This window comes from Lynx rufus, unplaced genomic scaffold (assembly GCF_022079265.1).
Source record: "Lynx rufus isolate CCGP_SWC_20201006 ecotype Redwood Valley unplaced genomic scaffold, mLynRuf1.p SCAF_10, whole genome shotgun sequence".
NCBI lineage: Eukaryota > Metazoa > Chordata > Mammalia > Carnivora > Felidae > Lynx > Lynx rufus.
The window spans coordinates 7,562,645-7,586,798 of record NW_025814824.1 but is presented as its reverse complement, the minus strand read 5'-3'; the positions used below and the strand labels follow the sequence as shown (position 1 = coordinate 7,586,798).

Here is a 24,154-nt window from a genome sequence, read left to right as displayed (position 1 = left end):
TGCAACACTGTCCATCTGGGCAGGGCCAAAGCAGGCCAAGAGCTGTACGTCCGTCCGAGGATTCTGTTCCAAACCAGTCAAAGAGCTGAATCCATCTCCTGGAAGGGCTTAGCGTTTCATTCTCCTCACGAGAGGCTGGGTCAATATTAACTGCAGATAATTTATCACAGTGGACAAGACCAGGACTCAGAAATGATTGCCTGTGCCTCCACAGACCGTGACAAAATGAGGGCTGTGAATCGGGCTGTAGGTGAAATGATCACCGAGGCTTTTTAAAGACCCACGTGTATATTCTGATGAGTGAGTGTTTCTGGGAAGTAGAAAGGATCGTGTTCTAGAGGACACTTGGCTCCGTTTGGGGAGAGGGGGTCAGTTCTCACTCCAGAAAACAAAGTTATCAGTGCCCAAGGCAGAGAAGTGTTTTTTTTTTTTTCGGGTGTAGACTGAAGCAGGGCTGAGGGCATCACAGTATCTCCCCACTGTGGAAACGAACAGGGAGGGGGAGAGGACACCCGGATATGTCAGAGAAATGAATTATGCAGGACACATTTAACCAAGAGCCGGAATTTTTTGGACTATCTTGACTGCAGAATTGGCTGTGACTCAGTTGTTTGTCTATTTCAGAATCTGATGTGATGGGGAGAAAGGGAAGAAAAGTCTGATTCTGCCAAATCGTCTTTACAAAAAAAAAGAAAAAAAAAACCACCGACCAGAAGAGAATTTATCCTGAGTGGTCTTAGACATTTGATGTCAAAAATGCTGCAATTAAAAAAACCAAAAATCAAACAAAACAAAACAAAACAAAACAAAAGACCTTCTGCAATGATACCATCCTTTGGGCAGCTCTGAGCAGGTCAAAGCAAAGGGATTAACTCATGGCCCTGTGGCAAAGAGAAGACTCTCTCTTGTTCGGCTCGGTGTTAGGCACAGAGTGCAGTCTGCTTTGCCACGGAGTGCATCGGATGAAAGAGAAACGTTCAGAAGGGAGAGTAATGAGAAAGCCAGATGAAAAACGAGGGAGAAAAATGTTGTTTGGGAGTACACACGAGAAAGGGAGGTGTGGGCAGATAAAAAACCGCCCCTTCCGTGCCTTTCCCCTGGTCTCAAAATGTGAGCACGAGTCTTCTGACGACATCAGAAGAACTTTACTTCTAGAATTAACTTCAGATGCCATCCTGCTGCCCAGGATGGCCAGGTGCCTTTGAAAGCCACTGCCAAATGAGACCCTGAGAGTCAATATAATGCATCAATTTGAAAAGGATCTAACTGGGTGGTGATTTGGTCAGTAATAACATGTGCTGTTTATGTGTGATTTATTGTTTTCATCTTCAGGATGCCAGGTTACTATTGTAGTAACCACAAAGGAATTTTCTGTACCTTCCCCTGAATACAAGGCTTAACATCTGGTTGGAGAAATGAATGGGAGGAAAACACATCTAGTAAAAATTCCCAAGTAGAGAAGGGCCCTTGGCTCTTATACACAGAAAGAGCATCAAATGCTTGGGGGTGTTTGCTACCCTTTTGTATCTCCTCATCCAGTCCTACGCAGAGATAAGTACAGTATATGATAAATGTTGGTCACTGCTGTTGACAAATTACTCTGTTGAACAGACTGAGCTCCCGGGCAGGTGCCAATTTCTGTGTCCAGGTAGACGGTACCTTTGCCCAGTTGGTGCTGATGTCCAGTTGTATATTCTATCTGTCCAGAGACCACAGTTTCTGTTTCTGAGGGGAGATCATCTTATTCAAGAGAACGATTCCAGTCATTTACTGTGAAGAAGATGATTAAAACAGAGAAAGGTGTTTCTCCTTTCAACAAAACAGAAAAGCAAATGACGACTATTTTTTCAGTAAAGGAAGCAAAGAACCTTTGTCTCTTGGCTTCTGCTCCCCTCAGTGGTCTCCTCACCACTAATAGGCAGATGGACCTTCACTTGCAAAAGGACACAATACAGTTTCTTCCCAGCCAATTCCCCCCCTCCCGCCCCCACACAAGAGGGGAAAAGATAAAGTTGATTTCCATATCCCACTAGAAACACTCAGGAAAGGCTTTCCTTCGAACAGCCTTTTCTTTGTCAGACACCAGGCACTTTGTAATGGGCCAGTGTCTTGAGACTCAGGCTAGAAAGGCTCGTGGGCTTTCAGTTTAGGAATTCTGCCTCCCTAGGACTTGTTTCAGAGAAGCTCTGTGACAGGAACACACAGATACATGTCAAGAACATAATGGCTTAGTTTGAACTCCATGTTGCCCCGTGCCAACGCACTAAAGTAGAGGTTGCGAGAAAAGGAATTCTATTTTACCTCAAGCCTTTCTTGTTATTGTCATGACTCACTTTCCTGACTGAAAATCCAAGGGGACTAAAAAAAAAAAAAAAACATCATCTTGGGCTTTGCATGAGGTGGATTTGTTTGGAATGTGGGAACAAAATAAAGATGGCTGACTTGGCTTTCAGGGGTGAAATGAACGAGACCTCTTTAAAATGAAGAACGAGTGCACTTCAAAATTAAAAAGAAATACATGGAAAGCAATCTGATGTGAAGGGATATTTGGACCAAGAGTCAAGCTATTTGTTTGGTGTAGTGACACACGTGTGCTCGCATCAGCGTCTCCTGCTTTGCCCTGAGGTGACGCAGAGGAGAACGTGCACTTGGAAGACCAGCCATCACCTGCCCCGGATTCCTGTTACCTTTCCCAGAAATGATAAAGGAATCATAGCTGCAGTCCTCCCTTCTGTTCACATCCTGTTCATTCCACACAATTCCCAAGCGCTGAGGGCGGTGGGGGAAGAGCTGTAAGCATGACATCGTCTCTGCTCTCAGGGAGCTACGGCTCTAGTGGATTGTAAGCCAATCAGTAAGCAGACAGTGTAATCTCAGGGGCTGTTAAATCTATGAAGAGAAATAGAGTTAACAGAAGAGAGCGGGGTTGGGGGGGGTGAGCGGGGGGGGGGGTGTTGAGGTGAAGTGGTCAAGAGAGGCCTTTCCAAAGCGGTTCGCGTTTGAGCAGACACCGGAAACGAAGGCACAGATCATGTTAACTTCCGGTGAAGGTGCCTTTCAAGTTTCAGGAACAGCATGTACAAAGGCCCCGAGGCAAGATGAGCTGGTGTTTTCCAGGAATCGCAAGAAAGCCAGTGTGGCTGGGGCAGAACAAGCAGGAGGAGCAGTGGTAAATGGATGTGATTAAGGCCAGACCACAGAGGGCCCAGGAGCCTACAAAAAGGAGTTCAGACTTTATCCAAGTGTGGTGGGGGAAGGGCCCCAGTAGGAAATCGTCAGATATTCCATTTACATTTTAATACAAGTTTTTTTTTAATGTTTATTTATTCTTGAGAGGCGGAGCAAGTGTGGGGGAGGGGCAGAGAGAGAGACTCAGAATCCGAAGCAGGTTCCTGGCTCTGAGCCATCAGCACAGAGCCCAACGCGGGGCTCAAACCCAGGAGCTGTGAAATCATGACCTGAGCTGGAGTTGGGTGCTTAACTCACTGAGCCACCCAGGTGCCCCTGCATTTACAGTTTAAAGGACAGCTCACATGATGTGGGTGCTATGGGGCAATGGCCTTGCCTATGCTAATGGGGTGAGGGGAGAAGGGGATGGTGTGAGCAGACCAGACCCTGGCGTGGGGGACAGTTTCAGGACTGCAAGAGTTGAGATGGGAGGGGACAGTGGAGCTGATCAGGCTTAAGATGTGTTTGAAGGTCGAGCTAACAGGACTTACAGATTAATCAGATGAGAGAATGCTAGAGAAGGGGAGGAATCAAAGTTGACTCCCAGGCTTTTTAGTACTTAATAGTAAATGGAGGTAGCTCATTATTCTCCTCCGTTATCAAGAAAACAGACTGGACTCTGAAAATGATGCTCATAAAAGTTTTGCAGACAACACAGACATTTAAATTAGAGACAGATCAGAGACAAATCAGACAAGACTAGAGAAGCCAGTTCAGCAATGTCCTTTTGTTGTTTTATTCCGCTCCCCCCCCCCCCCGTCATCGGAGCCATTCACAATCACTAGCTAAGTAAGAAGAAAGGAGCAGGTATCACCAATTTCCCTGCATGTGTGCTAAGAGGAGTAGATCAGGTTGGCATATTTAAGAAGCTGTTAGTAAGGCGAATATCTCTGTGAGAAGAAGGCTCATTCCAAAGGCCAATAACTCAACTGATATCTGCTATAGAGGATAAAGCATGGCTGCGGTCATGGATCAGAACTGAAGAAGTTTAAAGACTTGTGGGCTACTCTGCCCTGGAATAAAGATCGAAAAGTACCGGAAACTTTCCACAGATACAAAGAAAAAAAAAGCACCAGGACCCCAAGCTTTTCCAGTCTAAGACCCAATATTCTAATCTCCATCTTCAAGGCTAGGATACTGGGATTTTCTGCTTCTTCTAGGCTCACAGCATAGACGTGGGGAACAACGTTCATCACATTCGGTGATTCTCAAATAAAACGTGTGTGCATGTGTGTGTGTGTGTGTGTGTGTGTGTGTGTGTGTATTGTGGGTGGATTTTAAACACCACCTCTCTTGACCTCGATTATCTGTGGAAGTCACTTTCCTAGAAACTGACCCCTTCATGGGACACTAAATGAAGATAACTGTTTTCAGTATAGAAAGTGCTACAACCCAAAGAGACAGGATGAGGTATGCGATCACGTGGCGTTGGGAGAGCAGACGCCAAGGTGCGGGCGGACAAAATGGCCATTTGAAGCCTCTGTTTTTCAACCAGGGCTCTTCCCAGTTATTTCAATGGCGAGGGCTGACAAGCTTTATTTTTGGGCCAGTGCTTAATAATTGCCCTGTAAAGGGGCACCAGGGTGGCTCAGTCGGTTAAGCGTCCGACTTCGCCTCAGGTCATGATCTCACAATCTTTGAGTTCGAGCCCCGTGTTGGACTCTGTGCTGACAGCTTGGAGCCTGGAGCCTGTTTCAGATTCTGTGTCTCCCTCTCTCTCTGCCCCTCCCCCTGCTTGCGCTCAGTCTCTATCTCAAAAATAAATTAACATTAAGAAAAAAATAGTCGCCCTGTAAGTCACGTACCCTTCTATACCTGTGGGATGTGTCTGTGACCTGTCAGAGGAGTGATTGCTCACGGGGAATGGTTTTTTGTTTTTTTTTTTAACACTAAGTGACTCTTCAAAATCCTCGAATATAGGTCATGACTACATAAAATACAAGCTTGGGATTATAAGGGACGAAACTTGTCGTGTCAAATTGTATTAGAAACAGAAAATAACATAAAACGTGTGCTGCCTTGCTGGTTTAGCCTTTACAAAGGACAGCCTTTGTCTCTTGGGGACCAGACAAACTGGTTGTGTATTGTCATTTTTTCTTCTGTTGGGCATAGAATATGTTCTGAACTCTCGCTGCGTGGGTAACAGGATAGGGAGGCCTCGGGAATGTATGCCAGAATCACCAGGGTACCCATCCTGGGCAAATACACAAATCCCTGTCCTCAAGAGAAAGCCTAGTGTCCCGAGTGCCCTTTAAGAGGCTCCTCCCCGATTCACACACGAAGCTCCGCCCATTGCTGGCACTGCCTCCTCTTAGCTTTTGGGCATACCCATGGCCAGGTCCGACGGGCTTTCCGATTTCAGGCAGATGTTCCTTCTTCTACTTCCATTTTTGGGTCATTCCTGTGTCTCTTCACAGCCTCTCCTGGCATCACTTCACAATAGCCTAAGTGATGCTTGCCTGTTGATCTGGTCGTCTCTTGTGAAGGCTGGACACTCTGATGGGTGCCCTCGTGGCTCATTCGGTTGAGCATCCGACTTCAGCTCAGGTCATGATCTCACGATTCAGGAGTTCGAGCCCCCGTCGGGCTCTGTGCTGATAGCTCAGAGCCTGGAGCCTGCTTCAGATTCTGTCTTCCTCTCTCTCTGCTCCTTCCCTGCTCATGCTCTCTCTCACTCTCAAAAATGAATAAATGTTAAAAAGAAAAAAAAAAAGACCAGACACTTTGAGAGGGCAGGGTTCTGTCAGTCGTGTCGACCACTGTGTCCTCAGTGTTTAGCATTATCGCCTGGTACCCAAAGGGCAGCTGAGTAAGTGACTCAAAAAATGAACGTACCCCAATGGTGGGATAGATTTTGATAAACTTGAATGTTTCATATGATGCTTCTGAGTTTAGCCATTATTGCACATATACGAGGAGATTAACAAGAGAGAGGAAAGATTACGTGGGGTGCGTGCGTGTGCGCACGCATGTGTGTGTGAGGCTGAAAAAAAAAAAAAACCTGAGTGGGTGAAGATATCAATGTTCCTGCTTGTTTAGAAAATCCCGGGGAAGAAAGGACAGCAAAGCTAACAGACCTAGTTTTGAGCTGTTCAGACGCTACAGATGGAGACAGGAATGGATGGTGAGTAGCAGGCTTCTCATAGTGAAGATCACAGAAAAGCAACGTAGGGAACCCCCACAGCGGATGACAGCAGGGGGGGTCCTAGCAATGTGTGCGTGCGCATGCGTGTGAACATACGCATGAGAGCAATTGTGTGTTGTAGCAAAGTATGCGGGTTGCACGAGATGGCTGGAACCCGAAGAACTGGTCCACCACTGTCCAGACCAACGAATCAGGGGGGACCGTTCTTTTCTAGGAGCCTCCCACCTGGACAACGGTAGCCGGCAATGGCCTTTTGTTTCCTAGGCATTCCCCCATGGGTCCTTCTTCCCTTCAAACCCTCCTTAGCACCTAGCACTGTGGAGCACCGGGCACGCGGTGTGGAGGCTGTAAGGAAATTTTATGTTCCTGCCCTCGGAGAACGAGTAATTCACTTAGCAAGGCAACATCTGGGAAATGACAAATAAATAAAACAGATGATAATAACGAAGAGATGTAACAGGGGAACTTGTCTCTGCGAGCTGTAAGAAGCAAGGGGGCCTTCTGGGTTGAGGACTAACCCAAGCTCCAGGTTGGGTGATGTTTACTCAAGAATAGGACAATAATGGAAGGTCCTTATTGTCTTTTTAGGTAGAAAAGATCCTGAAACAAGATGTAGAAACAAACGAACTAAGACAGTGAACAGGCTGCTTTGACAGGAGCAGAACTGTACAGAATTGCAAAGAAGATACACAGAAAACAGTTGCTGTCCTTAACCCCTTAGCATCCAGAAAAGCTACAACAGGTTTCCCATGCTGCCTTAGAAAATGGTATCAGTGAAGACCAGCCCTGGTTACTCAAAGGCATGGAAAGACTGTACATATACATACCTAGAACTGGAGCAATGTCACATCTTCCCAATACCTGACATGGACTCCCAATATGGCTTCCCAATACCTGACATGGACTCAAGAAACCAATATTCCTTTTTTTTTTGGTTAAGGTATTTTGACTACCTCCTCAAAAACAACTGTCCCTAACATTCCCTGCTGTGGATTCCTGTACTAGGATTGTGTACTCCCAGAGGAGGCCACATCGTTTCTCTATTTTCGGTCTTCCCTGGTTCAGAGACGGGGCTCATCGGAGTCACTCCATGCGGTCGATCCACAGGTCTCCTTAAGCTCTGTCACTTGTACTACAGAGCACGCCATGTCTGGGCACTTCTGCCGAATGGAGAGAGGCAGCTGTGTTGGCAAGACGCGTGACACAGATCCAGCTGACTTTTCTTGGGACTGTGAAGATTTCTCCGTCTGAGGAAGGGATTTGCATCAATATGTTTGTTTCCTCTGCTCTAACAGACATGCTATGAAACAGTATGAATAGACCTTTCCAAAGACACGGGGTTCCTCTTATGGGAAGCCACGGTCATTAAGAACCACGGGCTCGCTCAACGTGACACAGTCAAACACCCCTTCCCTTAATAATGTTTAAATCAACATTCGGTGACGTAGTGTGGTACCGCTTAAATCACTGAAACGATGTATCATCCAGATACTATTTCGAAATAAAAATGGATACTCGTCAAATTGAGAGAACTTGCGTTTATTTTATTTTACGACGGTAAGGATCAAAGAAGCTGATGCTAACTGGATAGACGCGGTGGACTGTTCCTGACTTCTGACAGTGACTCAGCTCATTTTATTAACAAGTTAAAGCTAAGTAAATGATGAATCAATGCCCGCGAAGCAGGAAAGAATGCCAGTTTCCCACTAAAAATCGCAAAGTGTGATAAACCTATTTCCGTTAAGAAAACTGCTGGAGTTTTTACTGGGGGATTTCCCAGGCAAACAGAGGCAAAGATACATAAACCAGAAGCGGAAGGTAAGCACATTTCCTCTTCGTGTTTTTATGCTGCACACTAATGCAAACACAGGGCATAATTCAGGGCTATTTCACATTATCCTCCTCTCCAAAACCCGATCGGAAGAGATAACCTCTCATACACTTGCCCAGTCCAGTTGGGTTGGCAAAGGAACGGGCACACATCTGGTGGGAAGGACACAGCAGCATGGCAAAGCCACAGACGTGAGAAGGCTTCATCGCTCAGCCATATAAAGGACCGTCGTGTCCTTCTCCTTCCTCTCCCTCCTCCCTCGCACGCTGGTCTACCTCGTCAACTACTGTCGTTACTCAACAACACCCTCTGGCTTCTAAACCTCAGTCTCAGCGATGCCAAGGTTGCCTGTCTTCACACCATGTCACATGACACTGTCACATGCTGTGGTCCATTTCATCTTAACTCCCCATGGAGAGCAGACAAAGCCTCGAAAGAGTGAAGGGACACCGCATTCCCTAAGAGGTGGTCCTGATGAGGAAGGTGCCTGTAGAGGAGGAAAAGAGCAGGGAAGTCTCAAGTCTGGAACATTCTGCAAAACAGATGTGCTGAGCTCTTCATAAATTGCTAATGTCATGAAGCACAATGATGATGATGATGATGATGGTAACTTTCTAAAAGGTGAGGAACTTCATTAGATTCAAGAGGACAAAAAAAAAATGAGAATTGTGATCTTACGAAATCCTGGATCAAAAAAAAAAAAAAAAAGATGAAAGGAAAGAAAAAAAAACTCCAGCTAGAAAGAACGTTATTTACACAATCGAGGAAATTTCATATTGACTGCATGTTAGATAATGCTTTATTGATGTTAACTTTCCGGAGTGTGATAATTACATTGTGATTATGCAGGAGAAATGTCCTTCTTAGGAGAGCTTTGCCGAAGTAATTAGGGTTAAAGCTCAATGATATTCACAACAATCTCTCGGAGGGTTTCTGAAACAACAGGCAAGCAAACAAACAAAGGATCTCTGGAAGCAAAAAGAGAAAGAGATAAGACAGAGAGACAGAAACAGAAGATGGCAAAATATTCACAGTGGGTAAATATGGATGCAGGGCGTATGGGTGCTCACCCGTACTATTCTGGCAGTTTTTTATATGTTACCAACTTTCAAAGGAGGGAACTGAAAAAAATTAAAATTATGCAACAAGATAAAATATTAAAAACAAACAAAGCCAAGCGGCAGGAGCACCTACGGAACACATTCCAACAGCCTTCGTTGGAGCTGGGCTTTCCAACATCAGGTGTTTGGGTGGTTGTTGTTAACTCCAATAATGGCGAAGATATTTTTCTACATATACTCTTTTTAGGCTGTGTACAAGAAGAAGATACACAGATTGTTTTTCTCTTGTATTCCTGTAAAGAGTCATCATGAGTATTCATAAGAAGATGGGATGAAGGAGACGAGGTCCCAAGAGATGGGCTTCTCAGCTGTGCTACCTTGTGGAGTTAAGATTCTCAACTAGGCAGGAGGAAATGAGATGATGAGAAGCCCATGGCTTACATCATTTAAAACCCAACTGGAAGGGCGCCTGGTGGCTTTGGTTGGTTAAGTGTCCGACTCTTGGTTTCAGCTCACATCATGATCTCGTGGTAGTGGGATCAAGTCCCATGTTGGGCTCAGTACTGAGTATGCAGCCTGCTTGGGATTCTCTCTTTCTCCCTTTGTCCCTCCCCTGCTCATGCGCTCTCTCTCTCTCTCAAAATAAAAAAAAAAAAAATAGTAAATTAAAAAAAACAACAACTGGAAACTTAATAAAATGCTGCAGTGGATAAGCTCATCTCAACCTTCAGCAATACATCAGAAAACTGGCAGGACTACATGCCCCCAGTATCCAGGAACTTAAGAGCTGGTGACCATTTGTACTGTTCTGCTGATAGAGCCTGCAGGAGGAGGCTTGGAGCTGTTTGCACTTGACCACACATGCAGAACAATGAAAAGAAGTCTAACATCTTCCGATCTGTATTTCTAACTACTAGACACAGCCGCCTAAAACCCCAACCCTAAAGCCCATTTATTATTAAACACACATCTAAAAACTCATAGACGAGGCCAACACCAACGAAACCACAGATCGCTGGTGAAATTCCAGACTTCCAAGATTGAAAACCTTTGCTCCCGCTGCCTATTCAACCAACCCATTATTAGTCCCCCAAATGCCTATGACCGCAGCACCGGGGTCCCCACAAGAACTTTTTTTTACCGTGGATGTCTGGGAGTAACCCCTACGTAGGTCAATTCGAGCCTGCTGACACGTGGAGAGGAAAACAAGAGGAACCGTGTGCTGTCCACGCCACTGGCGGGTTCGGAGGTCCACAGACGGACCGAAATATCAAGATTTTAAAAACTGTCCCCAAAACTCTTTATGAGGATGGCATCAACGCAGAATCTTCGGTAAAAAGCCCTTTTCTGGTCGCCCGCATAAAATCCTGTGCCCTTTAACCCTATACTCTCAAAGCTGTCACCGATCTACGTGCTGAAGGCACCGTCTTGCACCTGGAAGGCTTTCCAGCCTGTGGGGACACTGCCTTAAAGAGGAGCCCCCGAAACAGACTGAGGACAGTGTGAGAGGCGGAAATTCGGATGCGTTTTCCCAGCCTCGGACACTTCAGTGCCTTCTCATTCCCCCCCCCCCCCCCACGGAAAAGACGACAGGTAATGAGCTATTTGGTCCACGTGCTTTTTGCACGTGTACTCTTGACACGTCCCCTCTGGAGGACTCAACCCACCACCGATGGGTGATCAACAAAATCCAGCAACTGTCACGGCGCTTCTCCGTGCGGCGGGCTTCAGCGGCGACACCTACTAGAAGAGAGCTGGCTGGCCTTACCTGTCGGCTCCCGCGTCCACGGCCGCGAGCGGGGGTAGCTGGGGGGCGGGGTGGTGGGGGCTCCCCTGCACGCTGTGTCCCGGAGAAGGGTGACCGACAGTGTGCGGGGCTCCGCTTCGGCTCGAGTGACTGCTGGAGAAGACGGAGGCTGCAATCAAGGAGAACAAGCATCAGACGGCGCGTGTTTAACCCCGAAGGCTGACCGCGAGTGTGTTTTAGGGGACTGCTCTCCTGTCGGTGGCGTTAAGGGGACAGTTCCTGGCTCACTGGATCTACACGGCTTCTGTTTTCATGGTGGAACAGGCTCCCCGGCGGGTGAGCCCTTCCTGCTGCCCGGGGAGCGCATGAGCAACTGCCCTGAAGTTCATGGTTCGCCTCCTGAGCGGTGCCCTGCCCTCCCGCCAGCTCCCAGTGCGGGCACCATAAAGTCAGTTGATCCTGTAATGTCTGCATCTGCAACAAGGTCGCTGTACAAGCACTTTTCAGTCACAGGGGACGACAGGGGACAGAACGCTTGGTGTGCTGACCCACAAGGGGCAGGACACAGGCCGTCTGCCTCTTCTCAAGGCTGCCGCGAGCCTCTGTGGGTCAGCCTGGCTCTCTCTTGTGTCCCTGCTGAATCAGGGGTAATAGAATATCTTGTCCTGGTCGTAGCCCCCGGGCAGGATCTGCTACCCTCTTAACCCCAGAGACTGACTGACCCCGGGCATTTCCCTGATGGTGTGGTGGATGGACACACTTGGTCCCCACCAGTGATGAGCCCATGCCCGGCACCACAAAACACGAAAAGGGGCCTCAGACACAGCTCTGGCTTTCCCCCCAACTGTTGCCCTATTACGACACAGAGACTGAGTTGCGGCCTCATTCATAGGGGCAGCCTAGCCTCTGAGAAGTGTACGTGACCTCAGACTTAAATACGTGCCCGTTTAGATCAGCTAATTGGTACAATGTCACAAAAGAGACGGGGCTTGTCACTTTCAGAGTCTATCGCTATCAGAGAGGCTCTCAGTGTCTGGGACCTACGCAGCAGACATCTCATTATGCTGCAATCAACCCAGCATCATTACTCTGACTCTCTTCAACTTCCTTCTCTATACAAAGCAATGCTGAGCTTTCTACCCATCTCTGCTCTTTTTGAACTTACTCCACTGATGTCAAAGAATAAATGGATCTAAAAAAAAAATAATAAAAGAAATCAGGTTCAGGATTAAGAAGCAGCAGCCACATAATCAAAGAGATTTGAGGGTTTAAAAGTTCAGGGAGCGATACTTTTAGACCAGGACCACTTTTCTCCAACCTCTTCAGGTTAGAATTAATACCCCAGATGACCCCGCCCCCCAAAGCTTAACCCAATGGAACGAGAGTTCAAGCACTTAAAGGAACATGTGAGGAAGCAGAATTACCATCTTCCTGCTCAAAAGCTACTGACAAGGGTGTGATCTGATGGGAAGGGTTTATTTCTGGAAAGTCAGCACTGTGTCAGGTTAACTCTTGTCCTCAGAAAACTGCTGCCTCCACAGCCCCCCAAGTCTGAAGAGGTGGTGAGACTAGAAAGTGCTTAGTAGCTCAAAAAGGCACTCACGGTGCGTCAGCCTCCAGAAAAGTTGCACGTTTGCAAACTCGCTAGAGTCACCTTATGAATCACTACTCTCATTTGTGCTCAGCTCACTCGGGCAACCACAATTCTGCTTGTATTCCAAATAATAATTTTACCCAGGGGAGAAGGCTGTTTGGAGTGACTGTGGCAACGGTTTCAATGCTGGTGTTTGTCAGCACGGAGCTTGGTGTTTTATATACTATTCCAAAAACTAATGGAATAATAAGAGGTCACAGAGACACTGTGGAAGCACAGCTAATTTTTTTCCTGCCTTAGCGTAGAAACATGAGCTCTCCTATTTATTCTGCTGGAGTTGCTGAACGCGCCCACCGCTTACGATCCCCTGGAGGTGTTCCTGTATGTATGTGTTCCTCACAAGGGAAGCAGGGCCCCTGCTGCTTCCAACCCCATGGGCAACAGGGTCTCTTGGTGCGCACACTCTATGCTCTACTCTACGGCAAACAGAAAAATGTGGTGCTTCCCGGAGGTCTACGTCAGCCGAATCAGCTACATTTTTGCATTAGCTGCAATCAAAGAGGTTGGGAAATTCAGTATGGTTTGCAGCCTGCCCCACACCGAAAGTTAGGTCCGGTTAGGGCCTCTCCTTCAACTAACAGCCAGGACCAACCGTCTCGCCATTCCTCCATCCATCCGTCTATCCACCCGTCCATCCTCCAACCATTATTTTTTCCTACGTGCCTACTACATGCTAGCCATTCTTACTATATGTGGGTCCCTAACCTTGAGGAGGCTGCAGTTAAGCGAGGGGAAGAGGTCTCTATACATCAGTGCTACCCAAATGCTGAGAGCCGCTAGGAGAGATCTTCAAGTGGTGGGCAAAGCGCTTTAATGCACTGTCTTCCCTTTGGCCCCATGAGGTGCCCTATGCTCTGGCCAAATCAGACAACTGGCCCGGCCTCAAATATACCACAGCAACTTGTGCCACTGTGCTTTTGACTATAATATCCTCTACCTATCTTAATACTTTTGCTCTGAATGCAGTTACCTATGTTCCTCTGATTCCTCTCTCCGCAGCCAATCGTTCCACAGGTACGTATGGAGTATGTATGTGTGGCCGCACTGAGCCAGGTCCTGGGACACACTAGGGAACAAGGTGGCCTTGAGGCCAGCTATCTCCAACAGTACCGTTCATGCTTGTTTGACTAAACAGATACGAACACAAACTCAATGTCAATGGAGTCCTTCTTGGGCTCAAGGAGCAGGACAGGAAGAGAAAGAAACATGTACCCGCCCAATCCTGTTGATCGCTGGTCATAGATTGCTCTCGGGTGTGGCTTGTCTCGTATCTCCAAGTAGGCACGTATTCCAGAGTGGCTAAAGCTCTCCCAGATACCCAAGAGCAGGGCATCCGAGAAGCCTGTGGGCAGAAGGCCAGAGACACAGGGTACAGTTGAGGGGAGGTGCTTCTAAGTTCTACCTGGTGCAAATGGTTTCCACAGCAGCGTCTGCCAGTAGGAATAAGTGGTGGAGGCCATGTGGTGGGGCGTGAGAGGTCCACCAGACAGGGCAGAAGACTCAGAAACCTGCCCTCCTGCTGTGCGGAGGCTGTGTTGACCGGCCAGCAGTCAAACACATATGGATAGCCCTTTCTTCTGCTGCTAACCCTGGTGAATGGCACTGAGACAGGCAGGGACCCTTTGGCTGGGGACCCCACAAGAATAACAAAGAGGGGTGCTTTAGGGTTCGATTTGAAGTCTGAATTTATAAAGTATACAGAACAGTTTCTTATGTTGGTTGTAAGAAATCCCCTGTGAGCAAACCGAAGCCTGTGACTTGTCTCCATTGCCTAACAGATGGGATGAGAAGTACGGGACAAAATCTCTCCCGGTGGGGTAGGGAACCTAGTAGAAGCTTCTAGTCCAGTGTCTACACAGAGCCCTTTGTGTGTAGTCCTGGGCAAGACTGCTGCTTGTGGATGCTTCCTGTGACCACTGTAATGACCACAGACTTAGAGGAAGTACAAACAACACGGCTTACCAACATTCACCCAGCCCCATGTCACGCACCCTTCTGATAAAATGGACAAAACTCTGGAATGAGATAACTGTGACTTGGGTAGGATTGCCCTTGGCCTCTACCAGAGATCTACATTTCTCAGTAATTGCCACTGTGGCACAGGTAGTATCTCTCCTACTTATACTGACTTCTAGGAATTTCCAGTTCTGTCGGTCATATGTCCAGGCTTCTATATTAGCATAGTCTAAGAACTTCCTTCCTTCCTTCCTTCCTTCCTTCCTTCCTTCCTTCCTTCCTTCCTTCCTTCCTTCTTCCTTTCTTCCTCCCTCCTTCGTTCATTCCTCCTTCCCTCCTTCATTCATTCCTCCCTCCCTTCCTCCTGCCTTCCTTCCTCTCTCCCTCCCTTCCTTCCTCTCTCCCTCCCTCCCTTCCTTCCTCCCTCCCTCCCTTCCTTCCCAATTTTCCAGCCCCTACTCCACCCGAGGCAGGTGCTGGTCTCTCTTAATGTTTGAAGCTGAATATCTGCTGACTTCACACATAATGTTTTGCCAAGTGACTTTTTAACCTCCAGAAGAAAATCTCCATGTGAGAGCGCAATAGTAAGGTTGTTTACAAAAGGAAACATTTCCTTCCATACACACTCAAAATGATTTTTCGAACTCAGCCAATGGGGCCTACAACTATCCATCAGAGTGTAAGGAAGGGAAGTGATCCCTCTAGAATCTAGAGCAATATTAACAAAATTGTTGTGATCCAATCAGCTGGTGCACGCAGGCTGCCCATGGGGGTGGCCTTCATTGCCCCGTGTCACCACGGGGGTTAGTGCTGCTTTCAAGGCTGGAAGAGAGCTTTTAGGGGACTCTCCAGACCCGCTGGTGACTGACAGCCGGAACAGGTGATTAGGCATGGCGGAGGAACATATTGGAAATTCTTATTGCTTTTGTGATTAAGGGATGGTGGAGTCCCCGAGGAAATAAAAGCCTGGTGTTGAGATGAAGTCTGTGAGCTCTGCCCTCAGAGGAGGACCCAGGAGCTAGCCTCCCTGCTCCTCTGGGCTTTCTCTCTGGAGCAGAGCTTACTGAAGTCTCCCCACCTGTCTCCTGTAGAGGGGGGCGCAGGTAAGCAACTCAGTTGGGCTTTAGCGCGCTAACAGAGCAGCACGGGTTGACACGTGCGGTCCCCAGATGCGATCTCACCAGCTACTGGGAGCAGGACATTCTAGGCTAGAGCCTCTAACTAGCTCAGGTTAATCTGGGTTAATCAACAGCCCTCTCTCCATCCACATGAAAACAATTAATCTGTATCTCTATGGGTACGGACAGGGCACCCTCGGGGATACGTTAGCTGTCATGTGCGAATGGAGGCAGGCAAGGAGTGTTCCCGAAATGAGGCCAACTTATCTCAGGCCCTTTTCCCAATGCCACAGAAGGCTACCACGGGCCTTGCTTGGTGACTGTGTTTTCGTCATTTTAGAGGGCAGGGAGGAAGACCTCCCTTGTCGGGTTGAGGTGTATTGAAAATAGCCGACTGGAGGGCATAGTCCTGTTCGAAGCCTTGTGGGCGGTCAGAGCCCTACTTTTCAAGCTTCACCTTACAAACCATTCATCCAGGGTCGAATGTCGATTCAGATTCACCAGGTCTTGGATGCAGGGAGGGCTGAGGTTCTGAACCTCGACCAAACTCCCAGAGTGCCTGCTGAGGCTGATCTGGGGAGTGCACTTGGAGTATTAGGTGCCAGACCACATCTCAGCTGCATTTCGTCGTCCCGCTGCCCTACACCTCAGAGCCAAGTTAACATTTACTGAGTACTTTGCAAACCCCTCCCTGGTTTACTGATGAGAAACTTGAGGCCTTACTGGGTTCCTGACTAGGATACCCGGTCTAGGTCACGGGGCTGAATTCAAACCTAGGAACACAGATCTCCGATCACATGCCTAAGAGTGTTGATCCTGTCTCAGAACTCCCGCGCACTCCATTTGCAAAGACTGGAGTCACTAGGCGTTCTTCCCTCCCACGCACGATGCACCCGGCCGGCTTCAGCCACCAAAATGCTGGTTACAACGCAAGAGGGATCCTCCCTCTTCTGCTTCCGCCCATGCTGAGAGCACCGGAGTGACCTCAGCACGGCCGAGAGAAATTTTCCAGCTCTGAAAATTAACGGAGGTGACAAGTTAAGTAAATTATTTGGTTTGGGAAACAAACAGCTGGTAGGAAATGTGCTTTTTCCCAAATAAAGATTTCAGATGCCTGTCAGGGGTGTATTGATCTACTGGTGGGAACGAAGGCGGGCAGGGAGGGGTTATTCGTGAGCAATGAGATATATGCACCTGTTCCCACAAGTGGCCACGGTGTGGTAGGCTGAGAGGCCACCACCTCCGTCAGTCACACACAGAAGCGGATTTGCCGTGCAGATCCGTTGAGTCTGAGCTCTTGCGGTAAATGTGCATTTGGAGTCATTTGCACTTGCTTAAAAAGCCACTGCGTTGTTCTCTGTAGCGGGCCTACTCTCGTAGGAAAGGGGGAACCGGTGTCACCCACAGGCTGTGAACTCGCGTTCAGTGAGTGCTTGAGTGACGCCGTAACCCTGAGACGTGACAGTTAATGCTTGGTAGCCGGTGCCCTGGAGGAGGTGTGGGCTCACCACCCATCTCCACAGCAGTATTTCCAGGTCCGAGCACAGAGGGCTCTGCTAAGCAATGAAACCAGGCTGAGTTGGCTTTCACAGAGATATTAAAAGAGATTTCGAGGGGCGCCTGGGTGGCTCAGTCCGTTAAGCGGCCAACTTTGGCGCAGGTCATGATCTTGTGGTTGGTGAGTTTGAGCCCCGTGTCGGGCTCTGTGTTGACCGCTCAGAGCCCGGAGCCTGCTTCTGATCCTGTGTCTCCCTCTCTCTGACCCTCCCCCATTCATGCTCTGTCTCTCTCTGTCTGAAAAATAAATAAACATTAAAAAAAAAAAAAAAGAATTCGATTCCCATGCGAATGGGAATGCTGAGGTCAACCCTGTGTCTGCCTCCCCCATCCATGCCCCCACATCCCCCAGAAGAAATTTGAACCTGGGAAGGACTGAGGAAACTGTTGAACTGTAATGGAAATGTTAACTCCTTTGGCCTCCCTAGAAGTTGGGCACTCAAGACAGACAGTATCAGAGTGGTTCTTAAGAGAACAAAGCAGGCACAGCGGGAGTCAGACGGACTCGGCTTTGAATCTAAGCTTTACCAATTCCTAGCAATGGGTCTTGGGCAAGTCACTCAAGCTCAGCTCAGTTTCTTCATCTTAAATAAGGAGACTATGTCACAGTATGACTAAAAACACTTAGCACAGTGCCTGGACTGTGTTTAACTACCCAATAAACCACTGTCGTTATTCTTTGGTTATCTTTATTATAATGATTCTTATCAATAGGCTGGTGGGGGGGGGGGGAAACAAAGGCGTGTGGTGCCCCGCAAATGGTAAATCTCCAATCCGGTGTGGCCTCTTACTGAAAGATGCATATAAACTGTGGCCTTGAGTCATCTGAAAACACAAAAGAGTGTATATACATCATGCTTTGTACTAATAAGCGTTCTCTGTTCAATTTTTCTATCGCAAGTGCTGTAAAGTCTTCGGGGTCTGCAGAAGAACCCCCACAGGGTTAAAATGTTGTCCTTTATTGTACAGGGGGTAAGGCACACCTGTGAGTTGCAACCCCTAATGCGGTTCAGTTTAAAGACAACAAAGTCATTTTCATGCATGACTGCTCTTCGCTTCGTTAAGGAGTGAGAACGGGCTGTTACTAGAATGTCAACACAACCAGCCCTCTCTGAAGCTTAGTGTATCTGCAAGTATTTTTACATTTCCAGTGCTTTTTATTTGTTTCTCCAAGCGCATAAAGACGCGGCCGTGGTTAGTTTTCAGGATTCGAAAAACACTTCCCTTCAGTCTTTCTGGAGAAAGCCACTACCGCTGGGGGTGACTGGAGCTTCGCTCCCCAACAGTGAAAACCTGGGCCCCCATACCTTCTGTGGTTGTTCGCATCTCGCCATGGAACGATTTAACTGCTCTCATGACCCGGGTTCACGAACCAGGGAGAATTTTCCAGCAAGGAAAAGGGCCTGTCGGCTGGAAGATGGCAGAGATGCCGCGGTGGCTCCTTGCCTGTGTGGCCCATGACTAGCGGGGGCCTTTTTCTCTCCCCTCCCCGCTTTGCTGGGCATTCTCCCTCCCCGACACCCTCCCCCGGGGCTGGCGAGCGGCTTCCTTCCACATTCCAGCCGCATTAGGAAAGCAGAGCTTCTTATGGGTTCACGCAGCCATCTCTGTAATCTTTCTCTCCTCCTGGAGGCATGAATAATTTTAATATTGCCAATCCCTAAAAACCTATTCTCTCTTGCCTGTCTTTTCTCTCCCCTCCCTCTCTGCAGTGTGGAGTATTATTATCCAGCAGTACTGATAAGAGGATAATGAAACAATCCTTTCTCAACCGGCTCAGGTGGCTGTCAGACTAAAATGACACCATCCGTCCCTCCTTGACATGCTACCCCAAGCTAATTGATGGCAAACAATGGTAACTGTCACCTGTGCACTAAGACAAAGAAAACACACTCGTGTCACCTGATGGGAGAGCTACCTGGCAACCGATGAACAAATGTGTTAGAAAGACGTTCCATTAAGGTAAGAGAGGGTGCATCTCTGAAGAACATGCCTATTAACTTTGAGCTTAAGAGCGCTGCTGTTCACTGGGGAGCAGAAATAAATAAGGTAAAATGAGAATTTATTGATGTCTGGACAGTTACATGAATATTCAGGTTCTCTTACAAATAGATATTCCCACATGAGCTCCAAACTTCTGTGTAGGCTGCCCAATTACATTTCCACATCATGCAGCTGGATTTACAGCCAGGGAAGAGGTTATTAGTATTTGGAAGAGGACTTATGCTTACATGCCCTTCTGGAAGACACTGCGATACAACCAGAAGATAATGGCTGAAGTCATCCAGGCAGATGCCAAAGGTTACCATCAAACGTCCTGAAATACCAGGTGTAATTAACTGCGTGTCGGAAAAGCTCCTGAAACATGTGCCTTTCAGAACAAAGCCGTTTTGTTACAAGTGAAATGGCGTTTTCTGGCACCTCTCTCAACTTCTCTGGGACCAACATTTCAGGCAGCCCCTCTCGGGTCTTTCCAGACAACGAAGGACTTATCCAACCTCAAATCTCATACCTTATCGTTCTTCCCTTCACCTCCCAACCCACTTACTCACTCACAGAGAGTCAGTTACACAGCAAGTCAGGAAGATAATGTCAACAAGGAGTACCCTGGGAGAAATTCGGTACTGCCGCTATGTGTTACGTCATCCCCCGTTTTGAACAGAGGAGGAGAGCAGTCAGAAAGGAGAAAGACGGTGCAGGTATGGAGAACCATTCCTGGAAGCTCTTACGGGAATGTCCCTCGTCTCCGTTTTTGGAATAAAGTCCGATTTGGCCACAAAAACCCATGTTAGTAAAAAAAATACTTGGTTCTCTAGCTCCTCATTACTTATCCCTTAGTTGCCTCCTACCTGTACCTTGTTGGCCCCAAAAGAGGTCTCCTCCCTTTTAGATGCTACCAAGACAACCCCGCCCACTCCACTTCCATGCGGTTTCTAAAATCATCTCACAGAGAAGGCTTCTTGGAAACAGATACGGAGCACATACAGCCAATCCAATTTGTAGCGCAATTTTCTTCTAGCCAACTCGAGGGCTATTTACCAACCCTGAGCTCTCCCAAGAGACCGCTCGGTAAAATGGAGTCACAACAGCCCTTTTGGGGAATTTAGGAACCACAGTTTGCAATGACCACTGGCCCTGGGCAAAAATGCACAGAAGAGGAATATGGTTTTGTTAGGACTCCAGAGAAGCCAAAGAACCCCCTTTCCTCCTTTTCTATACTTTGCCCACAAAGTGGACGATTTTCTCACTTCTCCTTCAGGTGCCCAGTATTACCTCCTAGATTACTCTCAGTGTAGACAGACTCTGATAAGTCATTGACATGTTACCAGGAATCATGCCCATTTATAACCTTTCTTAAGGAACCTAAAAGCTTTTCCCTACCTGTTGAATGGAGTGTTCAGTCTCGGGTTATATGAATTTCAAGCATCCTTATTGTTAGTTAGAAAGTGTATTTTGAGGAAGTAAGCATGCTTCCTAAGCTTAATCTTTCAAAATTTTCCTTTTCTCCTGGGCATTAATGTGTAAGTCTACAAGAGGCCCGAATCTTAGAAAACACGCTCCTTGATATTTGAGGGTTTAAGCCTCTTCTCTTTTTAGGAAAAGCAGACCTTAGTAGAATTTAACTGTGACAACTCTCTGTGATATCCTTGTCAGCCCTGGGCTCACCATAACCAGAACTGAGTCCTGCCTGTCTTCCGGCAGCTTCTTCCTAAGCGGTGGCCACATTACTGAGGGCTTAATTCCCACCATGGCCCAAGGTTGTCTCTGCAGACAGCTGCTTACAATGGGAAGACTTTAACAGTAGTAACTCCATTGCGGAGCCCCTACGTTTGGGCTTCCGCAGACTATCTGGGGGAGGACAGGAGCGCTGGGTAACAGGCAGCACAGGTGGTATGGGTCCCTTCAAATGAAAGAGCTCTGCTGTGTGACCTGTTTTAAATATTGGGTCTTATGCGAATCTCTGCAAACCCAGGGGCTGGAAGACTACTCAGGTATTTGCTAAATCGAAAATACTATGGTGATCAAAAAACCTATGTGTACTGGCAGACTTTTAAGACAAAATGTGATCAGACATATGGAAGCCACAAGCTTCTTTGATTTCAGTCAGTCATTGACGAAGGTCCCAGATATAAGTGGAAAGCAGAATTTGGCAAACCTGTTGTGTAAAGGGCCAGAGACTAAATATTGCAGGCACTGCTAGCAACAGGCAATGTCCTCAATTCTGTGAGCAACTATTCTCACCTAAGAGCCAAGAGTCTTTTTTACATTTTACATTTAAAAACCTTAAAAACATCCTTAGCTCTCAGGCCATGCAAAAACAGGAGGCAGGCGGGCCATATATGGCCCGTGGTATAATAAATTATCTGTTGCATGCTAACTCCTAAGAACCATCATGAAAAGACTGTGGAACTATTTTTGAAATATGGAAACCAAATTTGAGGGAAGCAAATAGTCAAGAATAGTTTTCTAGACACCTTAGGGTCTATTTTGAGATAAATTGCACGGCCTGGAGACTCTGTTTACAAAACGGGATCAGGAAGGACCAAGGCTATGCCTCAGCAAGGCTGACACAACGATGGTATAAAACTGCACTGATTGAGGCCATCAATCCTGCTTCTTCCTTCTGCCATCTACCCCACCCTCACCAACCCACTGCTGAGTAAGTTTGCTTCTCAAGCCAGCGCCCTGGGACTCTGTATGACCAGCCCGTGCGTACTTCCACTCTTCATAGCAACAACCACCAAAGAAGTCTAAGTCAGGGGCGCCTGGGTGGCTCAGCTGGTTAAGCGTCTGACTTCGGCTGAGGTCATGATCTCACGGCTCATGAGTTCGAGCCCCACCTCGGGCTCTGTGCTGACAGCTCAGGGCCTGGGGCCTGTTTTGGATTCTGTGTCTCCCTCTCTCTCTGCCCCTTCCCCACTCGTGCTCTGTCTCTGTCCCTCCAAAATAAACAAACGTTAAAAAAAATTATAAAGATCTGAAAACACGTCTCAAAATATGGGAGTTCTAAGTCCTCATCTTGACTTGAATTCTTCTCAAAAGGAACACTTTATCTTAGGACAGCGATTTCTGAACTTCAAGTGGTGGTACCCAGGACTATGAGGAATGGAGAGGAGGGGTTCTGGTCTCCATCACAGACATGGGCTCAGTCTAGGGGTCATTCTCTAAGTGTTTAAGCAAAGAGGACGGAAAAGAGAAAGGAACATATGTCAGCCACAGAGAGCATACCGAACTCTTACGTGCGTTCTCCCTTAATGCCTGTTTCAGTCCTAGGGAGCCACTATTCTTATCACCGATTTAGAGAAGAGGAGAAGTAACCTCCCCAGAGTGGAGAGCCAGGATTGGAGCTCACATCTAGCTCCGCGTTCTTCCTGCCAGACCACACTACCTCTAAAACACAAACACAAACAGAAAACATACTACGTTTGAATTAAAACAATCAATACTTATCAAGACACAATTTTGACAGTGTGATTTCAGAGGCACTGCCGCCCAAGTGATGGGCTTCTGATTCCAATTTGTTTTTCTTTAGAGACCGACAGTGCATTTCCTTAGCTCATAAAATGTTATGTGAAGTACCGAACAAATAAAAATATGAAGAACCGTATTTCAGTTTTCTTTTCATCTACTCAATATGCCGATCAAATTCCCAATCTGTTCAGGCTTCCATATTTTCCCTGTTTCTTAAATGGGACTGACGGGTAATTTCTGGCACCTTTTCCCTATCTGCTTGACAGAACTGTAACATATATCGTCCTCGGATCTGGATAAAAGCAACAACAAAAATTACTAATAGACGCTGAACACGTGCCATGTGCTAATACTATTACAAGAGCTCTGTCATTTAATCCATCAACTGACCTCAGGAAGAGAGAAATAAATTTGAATTGGAGAAGTAACATGCCCACTTGTAAGTGTTCTATTTGAGCATAGATTGACTACATAGATGGTCAGAGGTATTATTAAAAAAAAAAAAAAACGTGGCCAATGATATGACTTAAGAAAAGAGATACTAGGGGTGCCTGGGTGGCTTAGTTGGTTAAGCGTTTGATTCCTGATTTCGTCTCAGGTCATGATCTCGTGGTTCATGAGTTCGAGCCCCGCATCGGGCTCTGTGCTGACAGCATCAAGCCTGCTCGGGATGCTCTCTCTCTCTCTCTCTCTCTCCCTCTCTCTCTTGGCCCCAACCCCTGATCGCACTCTATCTCTCAAAAGAAATAAATAAACTTTAAAAAGAAAAAAGAATAGATACTCAATATCGCCCATCCTTACATTTGTACGGATAAATATGACCCCAAACTGCCTTACTACTTCAGAACTATGGACCTGAGATCGCTACCTTACCAATCAGAACGTCTTCAGGGGCAGCTGACACATGACATTTTTCATGAGGTGCATCCCTGTCTCAGAAAAATGTGACAAGCATCCCTGTGGGCCAGTCTGAGGAGCAAGCTCCTATGCGTGCTGACGACAGCCTTTCCCCTTTTCCCTTGAATAGCGAACCAACAGCCCCTCCCCAAAGGCAGAAGCAGGACTTTCATGGAATCCCCAGGGAAAGGTTGCAGGGAAGACTGTAAAACTCAACTTCTGAGGGTGTGAGTGGGCGTTAACAGAGCTGCTGGACAGAGCAGAAGCCAAGACGGGAGCAGCTAAATTCACGGAGACCTGGGCTGGAGTTGAAGAGGTTGAGGCCGAGGCAGCCACTAGAAATGGTGTCATGAGCGTGAATGAAGCTAGCACAGCCTTGAAATGTAGTGGGAAAACTGAGTTAAGAGGCTAAGGAGGAAGCTGAAACTTCTGAGAAGTCAAGGCGGGCTGTTAAGGCGGCCTTGACGGTGTGAGTCATGGCCAGGGCG

General features: G+C 47.3%; 1 protein-coding gene across 2 annotated transcripts in view; it reads right to left on the bottom strand.

Moving 5' to 3' along the window:
- The window catches only part of GLIS3 (GLIS family zinc finger 3), a 445,161-nt gene that overhangs the window by 35,850 nt on the left and 385,157 nt on the right, over window positions 1-24,154 (bottom strand). For both annotated transcript variants that reach the window (XM_047101446.1, XM_047101440.1), the window contains exon 8: window positions 11,034-11,181. In XM_047101446.1, the coding sequence (XP_046957402.1) occupies window positions 11,034-11,181 (148 nt within the window). The remainder of the gene's footprint in view (window positions 1-11,033; window positions 11,182-24,154) is intronic.